This window comes from Trichosurus vulpecula, chromosome 8, assembly GCF_011100635.1.
Source record: "Trichosurus vulpecula isolate mTriVul1 chromosome 8, mTriVul1.pri, whole genome shotgun sequence".
Lineage (NCBI taxonomy): Eukaryota > Metazoa > Chordata > Mammalia > Diprotodontia > Phalangeridae > Trichosurus > Trichosurus vulpecula.
The window spans coordinates 115,212,388-115,232,050 of record NC_050580.1 but is presented as its reverse complement, the minus strand read 5'-3'; the positions used below and the strand labels follow the sequence as shown (position 1 = coordinate 115,232,050).

The 19,663-nt window shown below is 40.6% G+C and overlaps 1 protein-coding gene across 1 annotated transcript in view; it reads left to right on the top strand.

Moving 5' to 3' along the window:
• Nucleotides 1-19,663, top strand: part of FSD2 (fibronectin type III and SPRY domain containing 2) — a 77,734-nt gene that overhangs the window by 10,344 nt on the left and 47,727 nt on the right. The window contains exons 4-5 of the mRNA XM_036735653.1: nucleotides 7,572-7,802; nucleotides 15,206-15,228. Coding sequence (XP_036591548.1) covers nucleotides 7,572-7,802; nucleotides 15,206-15,228 — 254 coding nt within the window. The remainder of the gene's footprint in view (nucleotides 1-7,571; nucleotides 7,803-15,205; nucleotides 15,229-19,663) is intronic.

Sequence of the window (19,663 nt, the reverse complement as noted above, 5' to 3'; positions counted from 1 at the left end):
CCCTGCTGTCTATATATGCCTGACATTTAACAGCTGTCAGTGAGGGAAAACACTGACCACTCAGCAATTTCACCAAACCTTTCCTGGAGGAGGAGAGCCCAGGTTGACAAACTGCTAAAGAGAATGCCTCCATGAGGGTCTAATTCACTATTTTCACTTGAAATTTCCCCACCACATGGCAAAACACATTTAATATATTAATGAAGCATTTTTTTAGGCACACCAGGATCCGCCATTAACAGCTTTCCATTCCTATATTGCATTGGGTTTCTCAATCAGCAGAGCTGTAACTAGGACTGGGTGACCAGCGATTTGCCCTGGGATACCAAAGTTGTTAGGGCATAAAGTATAGTTGCTATACCAACTAATTCCCTCTCCCATTCCACTGAATTTTTCTTAATGAATCTTACATTATGTGCATAATTATAAGTTGTAAAATTGATCTGAGAGCTTTCCTGCTGCCTGCCCTGGACATGCTATGGCCCCAGGGGATAAAACAGCTAGTTACCGCTCTATGCACCAACAAAAACTGGTAACAATAGCAAGTAACGGTGCAGGGTGCTGTGAGGAAACAGAAGCATAAGGTAGGTGACCATTCTTGAAGAAACATTTTATCTAGTCGAGTGGACAAAACATGAAACAAAAGCCAACAGTGCAGGACTGAACATGATTAAGTACAAAAGTGTATGGTAGCATTAATAGCCAATTTCCTACTATAGGTGCTCACCAGAGATCTGCCAACACCCTTAGAGTGCCATAGGCATTCAGAGAAGGCAGAGGATGGGGAAAGTAGAAATTAGTGAGGATTAGAAGGGGTAAGGAAGACTTAATGGTGGGGGAACCTGGGTTGGGCTTTGAAGGATTAGACTCGGAGAGAGGAAAGGATGTTCTAGGACAGAGGTAGGGAACCTGCGGCCTCAAGGCCTCCTGTTCTAGGCAAAGGGGGTAGAAGGGAGCATGACAGGAGCGGGAGCTAGAGGGAGTCTTAAAGATCATCTAATTCAAAGCTCTTATTTGATAAAGGGAGGAAACTGAGATTCAGAAAGACTAAATGACTTGAGTCGGATGAATGAAGCACAGTGGTAGTCAGTCATTAAACATTTATTAAGAACCTACTATGTGCCAGGCACTTTGCTCAGTGCTGCATATGCCAAGAAAGGCAAAAGATGGCCCCTGACAGTTTAGTGGAGTTCTATATAGACAAGTTCTATATAGGATAAATTAGAGGTCATCAATAGAGTGAGAGCACTAATATTGAGGGGAATTGGGAAAGACTTGCTGTAGAAGGTGGGGTCTTAGCTGGATTTGAAGGGAGCCAGGAGGTGAGGAAAGAGAGCATTCCAAACATTCAGGACAGCCAATAAAAATGCCCAGAGTCAGGAGATGGAGTATCTTGTTGGAAGAACAGCAAAGAGGCCAGTGTCACTGGATTGAAGGGCAGGGGAGAGTTGCAAGGTGCAAGAAGACAAAGATGGGGAGGGGGCGGCAGGGTATGAAGGGTTTTAAGAGCCAAACAGAGGATTTTCTATTTGATCCTGGTGGTGAGAGGGAGACACTGGAGTTTATTGAGCGGAGGTGAGAAAGTTAGATTGAGGCAGTCAGACCTGGCTCTAGGAAGATCACTTTGACAGCTGAGTGGAGGGTGGGCCAGAGTGAGGAGACACTTATGGCAGGCAGACCCACCAGTAACTATTGAAATAGACAATGGACAGATGTGAGGTGATGAAATCCTGTACCGGGGGGTGGCAGTGCCACAGGAGAGAAGGGGGCATATAGGAGAGATGTTACAAAGGTAAAAGCAACAGACCTCAGCAATGTATTGGATGTGAAGAATGAGAGAGAGTGAGCAACCAGCTTAGATTTTCATGGGATGATAAGGACATTGGTTTAATGAGATCTGAGACTGGTGTATAATGGGAAATAAATTTGGATAGGTAGGGACTGCCTAGCCAGACTTTGGAGGGCCATGCCAGGTTTAGATTTAATGTGAAAGGAAGTAGATATTAGGGGGAATGGGGAGGAAGGAGGGAATTGGAGTGTAGTACATCCTAACACATCTACAGCCTTCTTTGATGGCACAGCTGAGGCTCAACAAGCACAATACGGAAGCCTGGCTTTGAGCTCTCCGGCTCCAAAGGGCAGTGACATGCTGTAGGAAACTGAGTGGAGCAAACTGGCCCTAGGCTGCCCACACCTGGACAAGGCCCTTCCGCTTATCTCTTCATTGGCAGCCTGTTGCTTCTGGCCAGACCCTAATTAAGCTCTCACTGGGTCAGATGTGGTTGTGGTCATTTAATTTGTTGGCCTGCAGTAAGCAGGCCTGCTTTACCTCAGTTCTTTTCAGGAATGATCTACCTGCCTGCTCCAAACTCACATTATTGTTGCACTTGACAGATAAGCTGACTGTTCTCACCTTTGGACTTTCATAATATCTGACTGGCGGACCTGTGGGACTTACAAACTTGCTCTCCCCTTCTTCAGTGAGTGACCTTCCTGTTCCAAAGGTCTGACCCCAGGCTGAGGCCAAGTACAAGAGGACACAGTGTGGTATGGAGAAATCACTAGACTGGGAATCATATTCTAGTCTTAGTCTGTCATTAATTAGCCACATGACCTTGGGTAAACGACTGCGTCACTCTGGGTCTCTGTTCCCTCCCATCCCAGCATTTGTATAGAACCTTAAGCTTTGAAAAACACTTTACACATCTTATTCAATTCTAACAACAAGTCTGAGGTAGCATCTCCATTTTACAGATGATGAAACTGAGGCTGTAAGAGGTTAAGGGACTTACCCAGGGTCACCTGGTTAGTAAGTATCTGGGGCAAGATTTGAACTTGAGTCTTCTTTAGGTCTTCCAAATCTAACACTCTCCCATGTTATGCTGCCTAGTCACTGCCTGCTGCTTTCCCATCAGTGAAATGAGGAGAGCACATGAGGCTTTCTGTAAGGTATCTTTCAGCTCTAAAATTATTATTTTTGATAGTGTTTTATTTTTTCCAATTACATATAAAGACACTTTTTAACATTCATTTAAAAATTTGGGTTTCACATTTTTCTCCCTCCTCCCCTCCCTTCCCCCTTTCCTAAAATGGTAAGCAATTTGATATAGATTATATATGTGCAATCATGTATAACATATTTCCATATTAGTCATCTTGGGAAAGAAGAAACAGACCAAATAGAAAAAAAACCACCACCAAAAAAGTGAAAATAGTGTGCTTCGATCTGCATTCAGACTCCATCAGTTCTTTCTCTGGATGTGGATAGCATTTTCCATCATGAGTCCTTTGGAGTTGTCTTGGATCATTGTATTGCTGTCAGCTCTGAAATTATAAGACAAGATAATAAAAACAATATTTAAGGAAGAGAATTAAAGAAACTATATTAAAGGAAATGTATCCGTGGATTTGAATGGGAAGAACCTCAATTCAAGGAGGTCAGTTCCTCCTTCTCAATGGGAAATACCCAAACATAAGTCATAGCAATCCCAAAATGTATTTGGCTACTATTAATACATTACATTTGTATGATCCTTTGTGTTTTCCAAGTGCTTTGTATACTTATCCCATTTATTCTTCGGAACAACCTGGTGGCCTATATAATACCGTCCTTTTAGTATTTCTCATATGCAATGCTTCCATATTCCCATTTTTGAGCATTGGTACTACTGGCTTCCTCCATTCCTGGAATGCTCTCTCTTCTCGTCTCCATCTCTCAGAATCACAGGCTTCCTTCAGATTTAGCTCAAAGGCGACCTCCTGCTGGAAGCCTTTGCTGTTGCTAGTGCCTTCTCTGCTAACATTAACTTCCATCTACTCTGCAATATCTTGCATGTACCAATTTACACCCATGTTGTCTCCTCCTATTAGAATGTGGGCTCCATGAAGGCAGGGGCTGTTTTTGTCTTTTCTTTGTATCTGTGCCTGATGCAGAGTAGATGCTTAATAAATGATTGATTTATTTATTAATAATACTAATAGGTGACTATGTATAGCACTTGAAAGTTTGCAAAACAATTTGCACACATTATCTTATTTGATCTCTATCACCCATCATTATTCCTACTTATGAGCAAAATGAGACTTGAAAAGCCTAATTGACTTATTTAGTAAAACAATCAACAGGATAGAGATACAGAGAAAAAAAATCATACAGCTCCTTCCCTCAAGGACCCTCCAGTCAACTGGGAGAAACAACGTGTACACATGTGAGTAGAGTCAAAATATATACAGAGGAAACACAAGAGCAGCTGAGAGGCAGGAGTCACTAGAACCTCCTGGAGAAGGCAGCCCTTGAGTAAAGCTTTTAAGGAATCTGAATTCTAAGAGGTAAATGCATGCATCAGGTGTGGAAGCTAGCAATGGAATGTCACAAATAAAGGACAACAAGTGACAGTTGGACCTTCCATAGTGCACAGGACGGGTAATAATGTGTAATGAGTCTGAAAAAGTAGGTCGGAGGCTGGTTGTGAAAGGCCTTGAATGCCAAACAGATGAGTTTGTATTTGATCATAGAGGTTACTAGGGAGTCACTGGGGCTTCTGGAGCAGAGGGATGACACGTGTTCAGACCAACACTCTAGAAATATCACTTCGACAGGTGTATGAAGTACAGATGGGTGTGGGGGCAGGGAGGAGATTGGCAACCAATTTAAAGGCTCTGGGAATTGGCAACCAAGGGTATATATGCTAGTGAATGTTTAACAAATGGCTGAAGGAGGGTGGAATACACCCACAACACATTTTTAAGTTTAATTTGCCTTACTAACACTTTCCCCAGTACTTTCTTAAATCTAGACAATCAACAAAATAATAAACCAAGCCCAGATATGTAGTTGGGCCAATTTCCTAGGTGTAAATGCTCACACTGAAAATTTAATTATCAGCTCTAGCACATCCCTGAAGCCAGGCAAAAGTTGATGAGAGCCTGAACTAGAGCAGTGGCTGTGTGAGAATGAAAGATAACAGGGAGGTAGAATTGACAAGGCTGGATATGTAGGTGAGGGCAAGTTGCAATTCAAAAATGACCCTAGGGTTGTAAACATGGTGACTGGAAGGATGGTGGTACCCTAGTCGGAAATGGGGAAATTACAAAGAATGGTGGGTTGTAGAGGGGAAAGATAGAGTTCTGTTTCAGAACATGAATGATAAAGAGTTCTGTTTTAGGCATTGTTCATTCTGAGATGCAGCACTTGGAAATCGCTCATTGGAACTTGTTTCTAGGATAGAATTCAAACTCTAGTTTGGCTTTTAAAACTCTTCAAACTCTGGTCTCCAAGGCTCTCTACAATCTTTCTTCCTCCCTCCTACTCATTCAGTCTCATCTCTCAAATTGCTCCTCAATGCAGACTTCCCACTCCAGCCAACCTAGTCTGTTTTCAGCCCTCCAAAGAAATCATAAGCAGATTCACCTCTGAGTCTTTGCTTATGTTATTCCCTGATTATAATTCCCTTCCCCTTGTCCCCAAATTAGCCAGAGCCTACCTATTCTTCAAGACCTTGATCGCTTTCCACTCCTACAAGGCTCTTCCATATTACTGCAACCCACTGTGAGCTATCTCTCCCTTTTCCCATGGCAGCTCCATAAGATTAGGACTTCATTTATGTACTGCCTTATCTAGGATTAGAAATGTATTGTGTTTGTTCGTCTTATTTTTTCAACAAGATCATAAGCTCATTAGGAGCAGAAATTGTCCTCTGTTGTAGCATTTCTGCCCCTGGCACAGCACTGTTGGTAAATGTGTGTTCATTGATGCAAATGATAGAAAATATGCTGTCAGGAAACATTAAAGGGGCCCCCTTCTGACTCTAAGATTTTATGATTATCTCTCTAACTCTCTGTAAGCATGTGAAAAAGTGCTTTGGACACCCTCTCTTCATTCCTACAGAAGATAAAATTATAGGAAATACATTTCAACAGTCAAGAGTGAGATTGGAAGTTAGATAATTCTATGAATAAATGTAGGGGTTTTTTTAACAGATTATATAAACTATACTTCAAAGGTTTCAAGGCAAAAATGAAATGACTGGGTTTCCCAATGAGAGATTGACAGAATCTGACCTTGATAGTGTTCAAGGTCATATAGTGGAGAAAACACTGGAATCAAATTTGGAGGAGCTGGCTGGGTTCTAGTCCTGATTTTGTTAATAATGTGGCTGGATAGCCTTGGACAAATCCCTTTAACCTGAATGAGCCTCAGCATCCATTGAGAACAGAAGCTAGGTCAAATGCTTTCGATTGTTGTTGTTTAGTCATATCTATCTCTTTGTGACCCCATTTGGGGTTTTCTTGGCAAAGATACTGAAGTGGTTTGCCAGTTCCTTATCTATTTCCCGAGGAGACTGAGGCAAACAGGGTTAAGTGACTTGCCCAGAGTCACATAGCTACTAAGTGTCTGAGGCTAGATTTGAATTTGGGTAGTTGGGCCTTCCTGACTCCGGGCCCGGCACTCTATCCATTATGCCACCTAGCTGCCCGTTTAAGTTGTTAAATGATGTAATGCTTGCTTTGTGTTAGCTCTGGAATGTTCAGAAAGTGGGTTGGGATCACGTTCTTGCCCACCCTCCCACCCCTCTGCCCAACCTTCCTACCCCTCCTGCCACCCCTGGGAACCTAGACAGGTTCATTGGTTTTGGAGTTTAAAGACCTGGGTTTTTATTCTGGCTCTGCCACATACTACCTTGTGACCTTGGATAAATTGGTTAACTTTTCTATACCTGGTGTCTTCATCTATGAAATACAGAGGATGTAATAGATGATCTCTAATTTGAAGGAAGGAAATATTTATTAAGCACCTACTGTGTGCCAGGCACCATGCTAAATGCTCTGCAAACATCTCATTTGGTCCTCACGACAGCCCTGAGACAGAGGTGCTATTATTATCCCCATTTTACAGTTGAGGAAACTGAGGCAGACAGAAATTAAGTTACATGCCCAGGATCCCACAGCTAGTAAGCATCTGGGTCAATTTTAAACTCAGGTCTTCCTGACTCCAGGACCAGAGCTATATCCACCATGCTACCGCACTGCCTCTAAACAGATCCATCTCCAGATCTCAGGCATTTTCACTGACTGTCCCCCACCTCACACTTTACACAGGAAGTCTTTTCCAGTCTCCCTTAATTAAAATGCTTTCCCTCGGTTAATTATTTCCAATTTATCCTGTCCAAAGCTTGTTTGTACGGAGCTGTTTGCATGCTGTCTCTCTCGTTAAACTGTTAGCTCCTTTAGAGCAAGGACTTTCTTTTGCCATTCCTTGTATCTTTCGCACTTGGCATAGTACCTGGCACACAGTAAGTGCTTAATAAATGCTTATTGACTTACTATGACCTTTGTTCTAGTTCTGGGTCTTCCCCTAATCAGCACTGTTATTATCGTAGACAAACCACTTAACTTTCTCAGTCTTAGTTTTCCTTTCCTATATATGGAGGGTTTAATTAGTTGATCCTAAAATCCCTTCTATCTCTAAATTCAACAACTGAACATTTTAAGGTGCTTAACTATATAATATGGCTGAAAATGTTATGGCATGGTCATGTAAACTAAAATAACTTGTCTCAAATTTCTTACAGGAGAATTTTGGAAGACAGGAGCAGAACTTTGAGTTGCATTATAATGAGATCTTGGAAACTCTTGCTCAGAAATATGAAGAAAAAATGCACGCTTTAGGGGAAAAGAAAAGAGAGAAACTAGAAGCATTATATGGACAGCTGGTCAGTTGTGGTGAAAACCTTGACACTTGTAAGGAACTAATGGAAACAATTGAGGAGATCTGCCACGAGGAGAAGGTTGAATTCATAAAGGTAAGCAATGATACAGAAGAAAAGTATTAACTGGGATAGATTTTGCTCATTCCAGCCTAGAATAATTTCAATTAACTGAGGGTGTAAAATGGCTTGATGCCATTGAGTATTTGTGGTGAGCGACATTATCACTTTCCAAGGGTAAGGGGCCATGACCTGCAGGGAAGGTATATATATTAGCTAATTCACCCAACTTGGGAGAGCTAGCAGAGTTGACAGGATGGCTGTCAAATGATATTGCACTGGATTTATGACCTCATCCACATGGGCACTCCCTACAGTGGTACAAATGGCAAACCATCTATGCCTTCTTACTTTGTACAATTCTGGTCCACATCCATCCATAGATTCTCTAAAGTGCCTAGATACCTAACATTTTGGATGTCTTCCTTCAACTGATAGCACAGTTAATTATTTGTTACAAATAATCTCTAATGGTGCTAGGTAAACATTTTCCCAAAGTGCTCTTGGTACCCCCTGGAGATCTAGAACCATGAAACCACAAGGTTTTTCAGGGTGGAAGAGCATGTATACTTTTCTCAGTTTCTACTAACTTCTTCCCTCCACCTCCATTTTTTGCTAACTGTAGAAAACACAGGGATGTGTACATCTCAGTCCAGAGAGATCTTTAATGACAGATAAACCTTTAAAAAATAACCTTGCTTCTAACTCTATAGCAAGGCTGTCCAACCTCAGGTTATCTTAGGGGCTCATTAAAATAAAATAATTATTCGAGGGCTGCACCCAGAATAAAAAATACAGTACACTACTATAAAGTGGGGGAACGTGCGTCATCAATATGACAAGCAAAGGTGCGAAGCACGAAAACAAACACAAAACAACAAAACGACAATATAACAGTATAAAGGTAGGGGCATACTGACTAGTCTGCATCATACAGAGGGAACGCGTCCCACAGAATGATTGAAAATTCTGTGCTATATGTTCTGTCCCCAATACTGCTTAAAAACACCAAAGAAAATTAACATCAACGAGATTATTTATTAGTGGTGGAATTAAAAAAATCTAATACGCATTCCATGCAAATTATTATTTTATTTTTTCGCTTGTGAAAATTAAAACCCACAGGCGGGCCTCATAAAATCGTATTACAGGCCGCATGCGGCCCATATTTTGGACAGCCCTGCTCTGTAGAGTCATTGAATTAATATTTATGAACTCTTATTATGGGTAAGGCACTACTTTAAAGGTGTGTGAAGTTTCTATATCAAAGACTCCTTTTTAGTCCTCACAGGATGATAATAATACAAGGAGAGAGGCTTAGGGCCTATGTCCACAGCCCATGGAGCATTTGGATTCCTTTACAGGATTCCCCCATCTGCTCAGATAAAGTGTGTTTAGTGTCCATCAATATAGATCAGTAGTATCAAATTCAAGTGGAAACTGGGGCCACAGAAGGATCTGTGCAGGCCCCATGTTGACTTAGAAAAATATATGTTAATATTGGTATTTTATTGTGTTTTTATTTATTTTGTTGGATTTCCCAATTACATTTTATTCTAGTTTGAGCCTTACTTGGAAGTGTTATGGCTCTTGTGTTTGACGCCTCTAGTGTAGATAACTCTTTTAAATCCCAAGAAGCTGGCCAAGAGTGGAGGGCTAAACAGGCAGGCCTGAGATGTCACATCTTAAAAAGCAGCAGAAGCCCCCTGGCAGCTATCAGAACAACTACTGCCACGTATCTACCTGGTTGCTACAACCATGGACTGTGGGCTCTAGAGTATTCTGTTTTCTGTTTTCTTCTTTTTGCCACTGCAGCATCCCTTCAGTGCTGGTAGACTGGTTGTCACCGGAGACATTGATGTCACCGCATCTGTCTTGCTGTTTAATGTTCAGGCCTGGACTTTGTGATGCAGCAATACAGGTTTCCTTGACCAGATTCAGAGCTAGGCCTCTTCATCTTTGCACTGGCTTTAGGATAGATGACCTAGCCTTGCCTTCCACATTCTTACTTCGTCCTTAGGGAAATGTAAGCTTTGGTGACCTAGACTAGTAACCATGAGGCTGTATAACAATGCCCAGTTGATCCCATCACTTGGCTGACTCCAGTCTAACAGCATGGTGCCGGGGATGAGTATGACTAAAAAGAACAATATGTGTTCCTTCCCAAACTTTGCACACATGCCATAAATGTTATCTGCTTTGCAACAATAGCTGCTAGTTGTTAAACTTGTTGGTCTCAGGACCCCTTTACACTCTTAAAAATTATTGAGGACCCCAAAAAGCTTTTATTTATGTGAACTGTATATCTACCAATATTTACCATTAAAATGTCTTAGTATTACTATGAAAATAGTCTTGACCTCATAGACCCCCTTAAAGAGCCCTGGAACCCCCGTATTTGAGTCAGTTTCAGGTTCATAGGCCTCCAAAGGAGTTCAGAAGATCATATGTTTAGAGCTGAAAGGGAGTTTGGTGATCTTCTAGTCCAGCCCCACCATTTTCTTTTTATATATGAGGAGACTAAGGCACAGAGAAGTTCAGTAACTTGTCCAAGATCATGCAAGTAGGAAGAGACAGAACTGGGAGTTCCTTTGGAAATCTGGTGAAACCTGTGGACCTCTTCCCAGAATAATTTTTTAAAAAAAATTCATAATGGAAGAAAATGCTAAATTTCAGTTAGAGGCTATAATAAAGATATAATTTTCCTACCATATAAGTTGATAACTGCTCCCCCCCAATCTACCCATGAACCAGTCTGCACACCCTGGGGTAAGAACCCTTGCTCTATGACTATAAGCTGCAGAGGAGATGCTGACCTGTACTTACTGGTAAAAGGAGGTTCCTCACCCAGGGATTCCCTGGTATCAATGAAATCACAGGTTCTACCCTTATCCTACCTACCCCACAAAGGATATTAAGAGGAATATATAAGAAAGGAGTTGTAGAAACAATTTACAAATCATAAAACACAGCACAGGGACAACATGGCCATGTAACCCATTTATGCTTTTGTTGCTGCTCAAGGAAAAAGAGGCCATATCTATGACAGGTGCTCCAGAGATCCATAGACATGATCAGGGAAGAAGCTAGACACCATCAGGGACTCCAGTTCAAGAGTACAGAGACAGGATGTGTTGGCCTCCCTAAGTCACTTCTCCATTCTCTTGTTAATCCCTGCCTCATTAAAACATGCACAGCCCGTGTTGCCAGTGAAAATCTGCGGCTCTGGATAGGGCTTCCCTGCTGCATGACCCCAGTCATTTGAGGGATTAGCATAGTCCACAGCTGAAGGATTATTTTTAGTACACCTACTTCAGGACCCTATAGGAAGCTGACCCCTAGTAAGGTCATAAAACATTGAGAACCTTGGAATAAATGCTCAGGCCTTCCCCTAGACCCTCTAGAACCACTATTTCTGCGCCATCTTGTTTAGCCATCATTGTCCTTAGCCTAGGAACAAATTATGGGATAGTCAAATTGAAAGCTATGAGTAAGTTAGATAACTCAAATAAAAACAGAAGGCAAGAGAAGAGGACTACCTCAGAGGTGATCCATCTAGGCCTATCCATCATTTTATAGGCTAGTTTCAGAGACAGGGAATGAGTTGTCTAGAATCTCATGGATAGTGAGGGTTGGAGCCAGGCCTCTGAGACCCTGTCCAGTATTCTTTGCTTTATACTATCCTTTCTCTTCAAGACTGCATTCCTTCTCTGGGTGCTGATTTTACACGTGTTACTCTGACATATATATATATATGTATATATATATATGTATATGTATGTATATATGCATACACACACATATAATATATATATATATATATATATATATGTAAAACCAATGGCTTGACTCACCATACAAAGAAGCCTCAAAGAACTAAGCATAATTAATAATGATGATGGTGATGGTGGTGGTGATAAAAAAAAAACAGCAATAACAACCGACATTCACATAGCACGTTAAAGTTTACAAAATCTTTTATTTACATTGTTTCATTTGATCTTCACAGCAGCCCAGTCAGGTAAGTGCTATGGATATTGTTATCCCCTTTTAACATATGAGGAAACTGAGGCTGAGACATTGCCCAGGGTCACAAAGATGGTGAGTGAGTGTCTGGGCATGGGATTTGAACCAAGGTCTTTCTAACTTCCAAGTCCTTGGGAGATGCTCAGTCCACTGTGTCACAAGAAAGCTATTTCTTCAGAGGTAGGAGCCAGGAAAGCACTATGATCTATGTAGCCAAATGGCTCACAGGGTTCATAGTTGTAGATTCTTCCTAGTGACAAGGAGAACCCCCAGTTGATGATGGGTAATACAGCTTTGAAGAATCTGGAGTGTATATTTATAGCTTACTAAACCTCTAATTGAGAAGTAAAGCCTTGCTACCTGGGAAACTTTTTTCCGCTTTGTAGTTATATCACCTATTAGGCGTGGCTGAGGTTTTATTTTTCACCTGAGGATGGGGTCACATCAAGCATTCTGTTTTGTTCTTTTGCTCATTTTTCCCAACAGTTCATCTACATAGTAGAATGTTCAGGAATGTTCTGAAACATACATAAGGAAACCCCCTAGTGACCGATTAATGATCCCATTAGCCTTCCCCATCCAGAGGCACCATTTTCTTTGGCAGGTGCCCCTTTGGGGGAAATAATAGGTATTTTCAAACACAGCATTTGGTCCTCTTAATCCGAGCTGCCTCGTGACCCCGTGCGTGGGTGCTTTTCCTCATAGCACAGCAGTGGCTCTGAATTTGGACAGGGAGGGGGAAAGTTCACATGCCAACATCCTCCTCCTTTCATTGTCAAGCCACCTTGGGGCCTTTCTAGTCTTCTCACCATTTGACATCATGCCTCTTCCCTTTCCTTTCTCTCAAGGCCAATCCCTATGTTCTCCTTGGTTTAGCTCAGCCAGCACTGCAGTCATTCCCCTTTGCAGCCCTCCCTGGGTGTAAAGCAGCAGATGTGAACAGCCCAAATTGTTTTTCAGCAGCTGATACAACCTGAGAAGTATAATTGCAGTAATCTCCAAAGTAGCTGGGGCAGAGAGTTCTTTTCATTGCAGAGCAGGGACCAGCTTTGAGCATTCCACTCGTTTCATGGTGTTAAGCTTTCTACTAAAAGAAGGAAAAAACCAAAAAAATTAACACACAAACGAAAAATACTCCCTAGTGCCCCATTCCAGGAGAAAGAGAAGCTTAATGCTTTAATTGCTTCCAGATTTCAGGAAGCTTCTCCAATTTGTCCTAGGTGGTTTATTTTCTTTCAAGGAATGTGACTGTGCTCCAATTGTGTTTTCTCCTGGACTCATCTGGGCTCTTCAATGAGGCTTCTTTTGGTTAGAGGGTAAGCAGTGTCTGTCATTGTAAATAGTGGCCAATCGCCCTCTTGAAACAAGACCCTAAAAAGTAGACTAGTGGACATGGCGTACCCCGATATTGAGGCTTCTGATAAGCATTAAAATGAAAAGCGGATAGCCTAGAGATGAGCATAGACATAAGACAAATCCTTTATTCAAGTTCTCCACAGGACAAAATGCAATTAATGTCCATTAGAATCCTCACTCAGCATCACCAATGAAACGATATTTGTGAGAGGCAGGATGGCCTAGTGGATAAAGTGCTGGATGTGGAGTAAGGAAGAGCCAAGTTCAATTTCTACCTTAGAAACTTATCAGTTGTGTGACCCTTTATCTCCTCTGTGCCTCAGTTTTATCATCTGTTAAATGACATAGTAGGATTTGATGGACTCTAATGTCCTTTTCAGCTCTGAATCTTTAGTCCTACATGAAACCCCAAATGATATTTCAAGCATATATCAGCTATATACCATGCAAAGATGGTGGGCCATTTATTCATTATTTTCATCATTATTATTATTGTTCATTCTACCTAAGCCTTTCAAATCTGCTTGCAAGTTACTTCAATTTCTGCAAAACTTTGCTATTAATATAATTAATCACCAAATTATAGCCTGTTGTTACAAATGGTTTGCAGTTTTCACAGCACCTGAAGGGAGTGCACTAACAGCCCATTTTTCATCTTCTTTAGCTCAAATTAGAAAACCAAAATTGCTTAAATTTAGCTTTGCCTAAACTGGGCTGTCACTTGCTAGAGTAATGAGTAGCTGCCTATGTCCTCAAATAAGTTTAATTTACTTCTGGCAGCTTTGGTATTTTGGCGATAGGGAAAGCATTTTGTTTATCATGGTACCTTGCCTATAGTTGGCACTCATTAAACATTTGTTGAATTTAATTGAATATTTCTTCTGAAGAGATGGATTGTTCCATTTTGGAATGTGGGGCAAGGTTCAAAGTACATTGCTGGGGATGGAACTAATATGAAAGACAACCCTCAAACCAATTTTAAGGATTATTTCAGTTAAGAAGAGAATGAAATAAAAGGCCACAAGGTATCAAAGACCCTTGAAATACTGAGGAGGCTGCCACTGGAAGCACTGCATGGGTTTGGTTAGGAAGGAGCTTACCTGGGTTATGGCCACCAGGAAGAAGTACCACCTAAGAGTTTCCTATTTTTAATGAATAATCTTCACAAAATTTTTAAAACTAAACTTTTTGGTCAGCAAAAATATGCCTTCCCCCCAATTAAAAATGAAATTAAAAAACCAAAAAACTATTAATTAATATTCTCGTTAGTTAGGTGTCAAGAGGCACCCTGGTATAGTGGATAAAAAGTGAACTTCTAACTCAGAAAGACCCAAGTTTAAGACCTGCCTCTGCCATAAGACCCTGGGCAAATCACTCAACCTCTGAGGGCTCTAAATAACTCTGTAAGACTCTGAATGGCAAAGAAAGGGCTGACCCTCACTGGTAGGAGTTGCCTCACATAAGATTTCCCTATATCATTGCAATCACGAACCAAGTCCTCTTGTCTACTCCTAACTAAACCCAGATGCTTTTATGCTCCTACAGGAATGTAGATGTTGTCGGCATCCTCTCATTACAATGCTTTTGGACAGAGACCGAGTCACCCCACCCTAGTTAAAGCTCTGATTCCCCCAAAGGGCCTCGCACACAAGGCACCAAACAATTGTCTGCATGGAAGGATTTATTCAAAAGCATATCCCTAGAAGCCACAGTGAGACTGGTAGATGCAGAGAGGAACAAGAGGGGATTAGAAATAATTTCTCTCTAGAAGGGAAAGCAGTTTAGGGCCATCCCCCCTTTCAAAAATCTCTCAGTCAGATGTAGGAGGGCTGCTTGCATCAAACCAAATGTAAGGTAAACTTGCTGTTACAAGCTTTCTACCTAGTCTTGGCATCAACTTTTTGCCAAGATTACTTCAACTGGAATAAAATCTGATTAAATTAAATCTGAAATTGTATAGTTCCTTTTTTTTGTTTTATTTAAACACTGAATTTCTACTAATGTGAAATATTCACCATTTTCATCTAAATCCCCTTCCCCTTTTCCTCTCTTTCTAGGACGCAGTAACTATGGCTGACAGGTAATATTTGTATTTTGGCATACATTGCATTTTGTTTGTTTTTCCCACCTCCCCACCCTGCTGTATATGTCTAAGCACATTCCATTGCAATTAGCTGGATTGCCAGGATTTTCTTCTAGGGTGTGAATGCTTTAGATTGAAGCACAAATGGCTTTAGAGTAATAATATTTTATAGCCGAAAGGGGCAATAGAGACCAGTCTAATCCCCTCATTTTGCAGATGAAGAAACTGAGGTCCAGAGAGATGATGTAGGTAGCTAATTACTCAAGATACTCTATGGCAGAGATAGGAGTGGAGTCCTGACCTTCTAATTCCTAACCTTTCCTATCACTCTATATTTTTTTCCACCCATGACTACCACCCTAGTTCAAGTCTTCATCACCTCTCACTCGAACCACTGCAGTAGCCTTCTAATTGGTGTCCCTACTTTGAGTCCCTTCCACTCCAATCCATCCTTCACCCAACTGCCAAAGCAACTTTCCTAAAGGCTAGTTCTGACTGCATCATAACATACAATAAACTCCAATGTCTCCCTGTTATCTCCAGGATCAAATATAATGTCCTCTCACATTTAAAGCTCTTTACAACCTGGTCCCTTCCTACCTTTCCAGTCTTTTTAAGACTTTACCCTACTCTTTGCAGTCTGTGGTCCAGTCACACTTACCTACTTTACTGTTCCTCACACACAACATTCCACCTCTCATCTCTGTACCTTTGTTCTCCATGCTGTTTTCCATGCCTAAAATGCTTTCCTTCTTCATCCCCATCTCTTAGAGTACCTAGTTTCCTTAAGATTCAGTTCAATTCAGTTTGAATCCCCCCTTCTGCAAGGGGCCTCCCTGTGCCTTCCCATCTGAGAGATTACCTTTCATCTACTCTATCTCTTATACATATGTTGTTATTTTATGTTTGCTTCCCCCATTAGGTGAACTTCTTGAGGGCGGGGACTTCTTTTGCCTTTATTTGTATTCCCAGTATTTAGCACAGTGCCTGGCACACAGCTTAATAAATGCTTGTTGACTGATAAATCTAGAGAAATAAACATAACTGAGCTTAGATATAGCCAACTCCTTAGAGATATGCTTTTAAAGACTGGAAAGTTAATATCCAAAGGGTTTGGAAATAGTTTTACATATTTTAAGAAATATGCATTTTATATATATATATATATATGTATATTACATGTATATGTACTATAAGAAAGAAAAGTTATTGAAACTTGAGTGCCAACTTCTCTAGGAAGCCTTCACTGATCACCTCAATTTATTTAATGTTCTCTCCCTTCTTAAATAAACTTCTAATCTCAGTGGTATACATGTTATGCTCTAAAACTCCCATCCCTCCCCCAGCAGTAGAATGTAAATACCTTGAAGCCAGGGACCATCTTCTTTTGTTCTTTGTCTCTCTGTCACCTGAGATGTGGGATGACATAGTAGATTGAGAACTGGCCTCAGAGTTAGAAAGACTTGTATCCAAGTATTGCCTCTAACACAGGATGGACCCTGGGAAGTCATTTAATCTCTCAAGGTTGTGGGTAACTCTCTAAGACTGTGGGTTATGGAGAAGGTGCCAGTCTGCATTGGTAGAGTGAGTTTCCTCCTTGAGGGTTCCTATCTCAATAAAATCATAGGTTCTATCCCCATCACCAGCTCCAATTATCAGCCCACACAGTGCCAGGCATGTATCATGTACAATAAGTGTTTGTTGTTTTGTTGAATATAATCTGACCAGAAAAGAGTACAGTAGAACAATTGTTTCTCTTGCTCTGGGAATTATATTTTATATTTCTATTAATGTAAGGACTGTTTCATTGTCTTTATATCCCTAGAATTTAGCATAATGCCCTGCACAAAGTAGGCATTTAATGAATACTTATTGAATGGAATTGAATCCCTTCTGTGTGCTATTAGTAACTTAGATGATTGAACATCAATGAAAAATCAAAAAAATACATAAAAATATTTGTAGATGTCAGTTAGGTTAAAGAAAAAAAAGGAGTTGCCACCTTGCAAAAATCAACTGCTTTAGAATTTATTTCATTGGCATTTGTAAAACAAAATTTCAAAATGCCATCTTAGGTATACTAAGCTGAGAAGATTCATTATAACAAAAATGGTAAAACTCTGCCCCTGTAAGTCTGTATCTTGGTTGATTTGTTGGTTTTGGAATTAGACAGACCCTTTTAGTATGGGTATATGCACATGTGTCTGTGTCCCTACCAGGACTAAGCTTTCTTAGATGTGTTACTCTACTCAGAGTATCTTTTGCCGCAGCAGCACTCAACAACACTGAGAAAACTACTTTAAACTTGTTGATTCATATACAACCCACTAGGCTTTTCCTCACTGGACTCTTAGAGTGACTCTTCAGGACTTAGTAGAAAGGTGTGATGATGCCTGATATGATGCCTGAGATGATTTCTGATAGCTGCTAGCAAAGGAGGATGAGAGAAGAAAGAGGGAAGCTATCCAGCTATAGTGTGCATCCTATTGCCACTCCCTAAAGCCTGAAGCGACCATGGACAGCACTCAAATCATAACACTATAGTCTTTCTCTTTGTTAATCTTCCTTCCTTTTTCACCACTGCGCCACTCCCCCACCCATTCTCTCCATAATTACACATAATATAGAATTGAAGAATATTTTGTATTCTGAATTTTGTATTTCTCTCTAAGAAACAAAACCTAAATTAAATTACCTTTTACTTACATGGCCTGATTTCTTCTGCAGAATGAAAGAATAGACTAGATGATATAAGGTTCCTTTGGTTCTAACACTGATTTTAGGATTATTCCAGTCCTGCTATGAACCCTCTATCAGACCACAAGTAACTCACTTGACCTTAATTTCCTCATCTGGAAAAAAGGGGGTTGGACTTGAGGATTCTTCTGGCTCCAACACTGTATGATTACTACTACTACTACTACTACTACTACTACTACTACTACCACCACCACCACCACCACTACTACTACCACCACCACCACCACTACTACTACCACTACTACTACTACTATTACTACTACTACTACTACTACTACTACTACTACTACTACTACTACTACTACTGATGAGGTCAGAGTTGGGAGAGCTGGTTCAAATGTGAAAGAATTAACTTAGATCTTCTCTGTAGCCATTGGGAGCAAAAGCAAAAGCAGTGGGTCTGTGATTTAGCAAGGAGATAAACAAAGGCTCTGATATGGGAAAAGAACCAGACTTATACAGACAGAAAGCTATACAGTCTGTGGAATGTTGATGTAAATTTTAGGGTTTCTAATGGGGGTTGGAGATTTAGGGACAGGATGAGGAAGAGGGATGACACTAGAGAAAGGAGACGGGAAATTTTATGACCCAGGATGGGAGGAGACAAGGAATTTCATGGTCTAGGATAAGGGGTAAGTTTTGTGGTACCTCAAGATAAGGGGAAGGGACTTTAGGGCACCTTCAGGGTAAAGAATAAACTAGGGGCTTCACAAAGTCAACTCTTAATGTTAATTTTAACTCTTAGGGCACTGTTTGTATCCAGATCACTACTACTACTACTACTACTACTACTACTACTACTACTACTACTACTACTACTACATAAATGAAATCCAAATAGATGATTGGGTAGTGAAAAAATATGGAGTGGGAGAAGAGTCAAAGGACTTTGATTAAAATTCTGGATTTTCTACTTATTAGCAGTGTAACCTTGGGCAAGTCACTTCTCTCTGGGCCTTAGTTTACATATCTGTAAAATGAGAGGATTGAGCTAGATGATCTAAGAGGTCTCTTCCAGCTCTAAACCTATGATTCTATGTTTTGTGTTTTGCCTTCTCCCCCGGCCCCAACTATCTAATTAGGAATTGTTTCATATGCCCAAAATGGGTAGGAAGAAGAAAGAGAACTATCTATATCATTTAAAACTAATAGTTAGCTGAGGCTATGTGTTGGGCTCCCTCTCATCAGACTCCAAAACAGCCTTTGCCATAGATTGTCTGCTATGAGTTATAGAATCATATGCTCTTAGAGTTGGAAGTGATCTTCAGAGTCACCTAGTCCTAACTTCCAAATAATGTAGGAATCCATTCTACTATGTCCCTGATAGATGAACCTTCAGCTGTTGCATGGATATTTTTAGTGGTGGAGAGTTTACCACATCCTAAGCAAAACTTATTCCATTATTGCATAATTCTATTATAAGAAAATTCCTCCTATGCAGAAATCTTCCCCAAATCTGCCTCTTTGTACCTTCCACCTATTGATGCTAGTTTTGTTCTTAGAATTTTGACAAATGATTCTGCACTCTTGGACAGTCACTGCAGAGGATCCCTTATTACCTGTCTACTATGATCGAGAGAATGATCATTTTTCAGTTCACAAAACCTTTTCCCCTACATTATCTCATTTGATCCTCATAACAACTCATTGAGGTAGACAAGATATTATTCCA